The 6,000-nt window shown below is 53.3% G+C and overlaps 1 protein-coding gene across 1 annotated transcript in view; it reads left to right on the top strand.

Moving 5' to 3' along the window:
- Positions 1 to 1,567, top strand: part of VOLCADRAFT_92489 (uncharacterized protein) — a gene marked incomplete at both ends in the record, with an annotated part of 7,048 nt that extends 5,481 nt beyond the window's left edge. The window contains 3 exons of the mRNA XM_002951918.1: positions 555 to 585; positions 893 to 1,005; positions 1,439 to 1,567. Of these exons, the coding sequence (XP_002951964.1) occupies positions 555 to 585; positions 893 to 1,005; positions 1,439 to 1,567 (273 nt within the window). The remainder of the gene's footprint in view (positions 1 to 554; positions 586 to 892; positions 1,006 to 1,438) is intronic.
- Between the last annotated feature and the right edge of the window lie 4,433 nt (positions 1,568 to 6,000).

The raw sequence follows: 6,000 nt of genomic DNA, 5'->3' as shown, positions 1-6,000 counted from the left end.
TGTTTGTGGGGAGGGGGGTTATGTGTGGTTGTGGGGGGGGGTGATGTGTGGTAGGGGGGAAGACCAACCTGAAGTAGCTCTGGCCGCGAGTATCCGGCGGAACTGCCAATACGTCTCAAAGCGGCTGACCATGAGGGTGCGAGTGGGGGAGGGTGGGGGGGGGGACGGATTGAGGATTTGTATTAGGAGCGGTGGTAGTGGTGGTGGTCGTGGTGGTGGTGGTAGTGGTGGTGGTGGTGGTGGCATACCGCTAATGTCGAATTATGAAATATAGCAATCGGCCGAGGGGGGGCTGTCTGAACCAAGTCAGACAGTGTTAGCTGCTTTATGCTCAGAAAACGATTGCCTGGCGCCTTTCCCTTTTTGTCCCACGTCTGGTATCAGCACCTCCCGTCTGTGGTTCGTCCCAACCCCTCCCCCCACCCACCACACACACAGACCAGGTTTCGCCTGTTGTTGACACTGATTTCAGCAGTTGACTTCAGGTCCTGAGCATTGTCCCCCCTCTCCTTTTCCCCCTCTCCTTCCCCCCCACCACATACATACACACGCAGGAGCACATCCAAGCGGTTATTAAGTTTTTGGGTACGTGTGTTGCTGGTGGTGGTGGTGGTGGTGGTGTGGGAGTGAAGAGAAGGGCGTGTAAGGAAGGGAAGTCGGGCATAAGGAGGAATAATAGGAGCGGTGGTGGGGGTGGAGGGGATGGTGGGGGTGGTGGCGGTGGTCGGGATGGTGGGGGTAGTGGGGGTGGTGGCGGCCAGGTTGAAGGTTCTCGAAAGGGGTCGGGGGGGTTGGGGGGGGAATAACGGGAAAACCAACATTGGGGATGGTGTTTTTTGTCCATATGTATTGTATGTATGTATGTATATGTATTTTGTGTGTTTTACTGCAGGTATGCGCGACCTATCGGACGAGGAGACCACCACCATGATGCGCCTTCGCCGCTTCAATGCTCAGAGTGAGAAGTACCCGCGAATGTGGCCGAAATCAAGGAAGATGCTGGAGGTGCGACTATGCTTTGTGTGCGACTGTGTTCGACAACGTATGTTCGAAGGGCATTTCCCCCTTCACTTCCCCTCTCCCCCTTTTTTCCATACCCGTCAATCGATGATTTCACCCCCCAACCCCCCCGGCCCCTTTTGCGCTTCCGAACTCCCATACCCCGGGCTCCAATGGCGGCTCTGCCCGAGTGCCTTTCCCCAAATCTCCCGAACGCGTCTTCCCTCTCAAAATTTCAGTCCCTTCGGTACCTAAGTAGTCCTTTGCGGCCCTTCTGTGCCCGATTTGAGGTGGTTGGTGTTATTCTATAGGGTCTGGTATGAACGGTGCTTCCCTTTTTCGTAAACTCAATCCCCCGCCTCCCCGTGCTTTTCCCCGCCGTAACCCCCGGCTCGATACACTCACGCAATACACACACGCGCGCGCGCAATACACGCAGGACTTCTACCGGCCCTTCAACCAGAAGCTGGCTAAGTTGATGGGTGATGATCCCCGCTTTCTGTGGGAGGACACCGCGAAGAAGGCGGCGGCTGCAGCGGCAGCGGCGGGCACGACTGCGTCGCAGTAGGAGAGCAAGAGTATCGAAACCTCCCAAACTTCGTTGATGCCGTGCTATCGTAGTGGACTGTCGTATTGTCGTACTCGGTCAACTGAAAATAACCACGCTGGGTTTTCCTTTCTTGCCATAATGGCTTAACATCAAACGAATTAACATCCTAAAACTGGCAGGAATCGTTAAATATTGGGACGTGAGGTGCGTGCGAGGTTGGCGTATATGTGTGTGTATGTATATCGTTAAGTGTGTGTGTGAGAGAGAGAGGGGAAGGCGAAGGGGAGGCAGGGGAACCCTGGGGTGGAGGAGGAGGCGGAGTAACACCCAACGGAGGCGGTGGAGGAGGCGGAGGGGGAGAGTGCGGGGTGGACGCGGCAGCTGGCCACCTGACGTACCGGCACGAGCAGTAGTGTTTCGACTGACACAAATACCGACGAACACCGCCATGTCTTGGTGTTTTTGGATTGCATCCCGTGTCTCGCATTGCGCGTGTGTTGCTGTTTGCTCTGGATGGAATGATGGAGAAGTGAGGGTAATACGGAGGCTAATACGGGGGTGGGGGATGGAGAGGTAAACGGAGGGGAGGTTGGTCTCCCAATGCAAAGGGATTCGTGCCTTGCTACGGGTATTTAAACTTTGGCTTTGGTCGGGGTTCAATCAGGCTGTCTGATTGGACCCCCTCGAGGGGTCCAACGACACACAGTCTTCCGGACTCCGTAGCGTTTGTCTCCGTCCGCCTTGTCTGTCCGTCTGCCTGTCCATCTGTCTGTCTGTCCTCCGGAAGCCGTCTCTTCATCACCACGCAATCAGCTGATGTGGTGCGGGCTCTCTTGAAATGGTCCGTGAGCGTCTGTACCACAGAGAGAGAGTGGGTGTGTTGGGGTGGGCGTGTGGGTGGGGGTGTGTAAAGGCATCGTGAAAGAAAGACACGCCTATCCCCTGCGGAGTGGCGGCTTGAGGCGGGTGTAACCGGCTGTAACCGCGCGAGCACTTAACTGATGATGTGGCGTAGAGGGCCTCTATTAGAGGGGTATTTTAGGGTTTTACGTGCTAAAAAACTTGTGTAAGTGAGAGGTGGCTGATGATAGCTCCATGGCTTGTGTGCATGTGCGTATATGTGCGTATATGTGTGTGTGCGTATGGGTATGTGTGTTCCTTACCCTTAAATCCCCCCAAAGGCGTGGATGTATACATATCTGTAAGTATGTGTACGATCATATCTGTAAGTATGTACGCCTGTGTTATGCTATACTTGTAAATGAATTGCGAGATGAAAGTAATTGAGCGAGAGAGGACGATCATGCTTGCGCGCATGCTTGCTGTAAAACTGTACAGTGGTTGGTAAGAGCATGTCAGAGCTCTCTTGCCATACAGCAGGTCGCACTGGTCAATCATGTCCTCGAGGCAACATCGATTTCATGTTGCCAGGACAGGAACAAGGAAGTCCTGTGGCTGGCTATGGGGCATTTGCCCGTCCAGTGGCAACTCCTCCGAAGGGAACCTGCGGCGCAAAGGGGGAAAACAAATTGGGGCGGTTCAGACAGCTGGCGCGGCTGAGATGATGCATGATGTTCCTATTTGCTTATGGAGAATACGGAACAAATAATTAACAACGGAAGGATTATCGCCGCCTAAACTATTGTGTATATGTGTGTGTGTGTGTCATATCGATTCGGGCCTGACGCTGGCCAGGGGCACCTAACCGTACCCCAGCGGGAACGACCGTCGAAGGACTCCATCATTGGAGGGGCGTTGTATCGTTCAGATTCCTAACCGTTCTCCCTTAACAACTCAAGGCGCCGTCACCTGTTCGAATCTTCTTGCCAGCTACATACACCAGCTCAAATGCCAAGCAACCTCCGTTTCCACTGAGCGCATGTGTTCTACAGCTGCAATGCACTCACACCGGTGCCATTCACCTCCCTATCCTTCGGAATTGTACCGCTGCCGCCCGGCTTCGTTGTCCAACCACCAGACATTCAAACAGAGAGAGAGGGACGGGCTCAGTGGATCGACCTCCGGATGCCTTCGTAGCCCCAAGCGGCTTGGGTTCTTCACCAGGATACCCAAATATTTCGGTTGTGCCCGAAACCCTCTGGATCACCTATTGGGGCCCTCCCCGAACGTTTCCCTGTCAGACTGAAAGTTATTTCGAGCAGAGGGTTGCAAAGGGGGTCTAATTCCCCAATCCTGGGGGTGGGTATTGGTCAGCCATCCTCCCATCCTGGCAGGGGCAACCGCCACCCCATCTTAAGGGCCGGTGCTAACCCCATCCCTCAGACAGGGTTCCCATCCAGGGGTTGAGGAGGGCAGTAACACTGCATGAACAAATAAGTAAAGCCCTGGTTTGTTGTGTCTTGTGCTAGCCATATGTGCTAGCCATATGGCATGAAGCAAAAATGCATGGATAACTCCCCAGCCTAGATTCGGTGTTGCCAACTCATAGAACTTCCTTGTGTTTGTGTTTGGTTTGCTATGGGACGTGACTAATAAGCAATGACCAGGCTTTTGGCAGACGAGAGTGGTGCAGCCTGCAGGGGCCGCGTTTGGTGAGATGTGCTCGCGTGTGTCAAGTGGGAAATGTGAGGCCCGTTGTGGTGCTGGTGAACATGGGCATGGGCTATACCTGGACAGCTGATTATGGTGCTGTTCGTTATAGCTGATTCCACATGGGCAGGGGCGCCTTGCTTTGTGAAGACATATCGCGGTGTTCAGTTTACCGTGTATTGCTGACCCATGGGGTGAAGTGTGTGAACGGAATTGACCTGGACGAAGTGCATGTTTGGTACTGGCATTGGCGACCATGTAAATGCTTTCACCAGACTCCGTGAGATGGGTCATAAGTAATAGCACATCATGTAAGCAACCTGTTGTAGAACTAAGTTTGTGGCGGTCAGCTCTCTGGACGAACTGGTTTCCGTATCATGCCGTGCAGATTGCACGGGCATCTCTGGGCTCCTTGCCCTATATTAGCTTGCGCTTATCTGTCTAACTTGTAACACAACGATGTGCTAAGGTTGTATGCATTACGTGCTAAGCAACGGCATAGTTACCATTTACAACACAACCATATATGGACAACGACACCATCCATCCTTGGTCTGTTGCAGTCCTGTCAGTATTCGCCAATTTGCAGCTGCAGCCTGAGCCCTCATCTTACCTCGGAACCCCCATGCTAATCCTCGAGCTGTGTCCCCAATCCTCATCCTGCGGCGGCGAGCCCATCCTAAAACCGTGACAGCCTGCAATCTCCATCCTGTCAGCCAGGGTCCCATCCCCATCCTTGGCCAGGGTTCCCAATCCCATCCTTGGTCAAGGTTTCAATCCCCATCCCTCTGACAGGGTTCCCATCCCCATCCTCACCCCGACAGCAAACTCCACCCTGAAAGTATAGCAATCCTAATCCTTTGATTGGCCCCTACATCCCATCCTGACGTCGTCACCCTATTCCCCATCCCGCCTGACCAGTACCTGCTCCCAATCCCCCAAATTTTGCAAACCTCTGTTTCGAGCACCCCGAAACTGTCGGAAGCGGTTTTCGGGGCAAAATTTAGCTGGATTCTATCGTAATATGCTAGAAAGACGGCTGAATTAACAGGTGCTTATGACTTTATCTTGGAACATAGCGCCTGGGAGCAATCGTTCAGGCAAGGATTTTACCCGAACCCAAGGAGGCGCCGCGCCTCTGCAATGAACACGGCCTCAGCGTGGCCGACACTCTGATCGTGCTTCTTGAGGTCATTGGAGTCCTTCACGACAGCGGTGCCGTTGATGAACTTCTGGGCACCACCCGACCGCTTGTTCTGCTGACAAATGCTACAGCCACCAATCGCGTGGCCTTGCTTATTTTTGCCGGTTTGCTGCCACCAGGGGTACTTCTTCACGAAGGTTGCCTGCCCCATGTCAGAGACAGGCGCCTTCCGTTGCTTGCCTGGCAAGTCGACCACCTCAGGTGCAGCCGGGGCAGGCGGGGGCTGAGCCATGATTGGTTGCCCAGGTGCTGCTGCAGTGTTTAACAACGATTGCTGGTTAGTTTTCTGGCTACTTTCATAGTAACGACGCAAGACTGTCGGTCGACAAAACGTTTGGGGTTTGCAGCGACCTTATCGAAACTTACAGTCAATGTTCACTGAAAGATGTTCAGCAGCTTTGCCGTTAGCAGCAGGAGTAGATTTCTCTGCATTGGTGTAAACTCCGCATCAGTTCCCAAGGTACTTTCATAGCGCCACTTCTATACTACTTGTATGATAGGAACTTACCAATTGTCTTAAAGAACGCGCGAATTCCGAGGGAGCTGCGGGGCACCTTGGTTGGGCGCTCATCATCAGCTGACTCGGGCATGTTTAAAAATGGATATGCTTAGATGTATGAAAATGTGAGTGAGACAGCCGGATTGCACATTAGTGCTTGTTGTTTGACTGGTCAGGGATCTACATGATACCGAAACG

This window comes from Volvox carteri, assembly GCF_000143455.1.
Source record: "Volvox carteri f. nagariensis unplaced genomic scaffold VOLCAscaffold_26, whole genome shotgun sequence".
NCBI lineage: Eukaryota > Viridiplantae > Chlorophyta > Chlorophyceae > Chlamydomonadales > Volvocaceae > Volvox > Volvox carteri.
The sequence above is the reverse complement of the archived record's forward strand: the minus strand, read 5'-3'. Positions and strand labels throughout refer to the sequence as shown.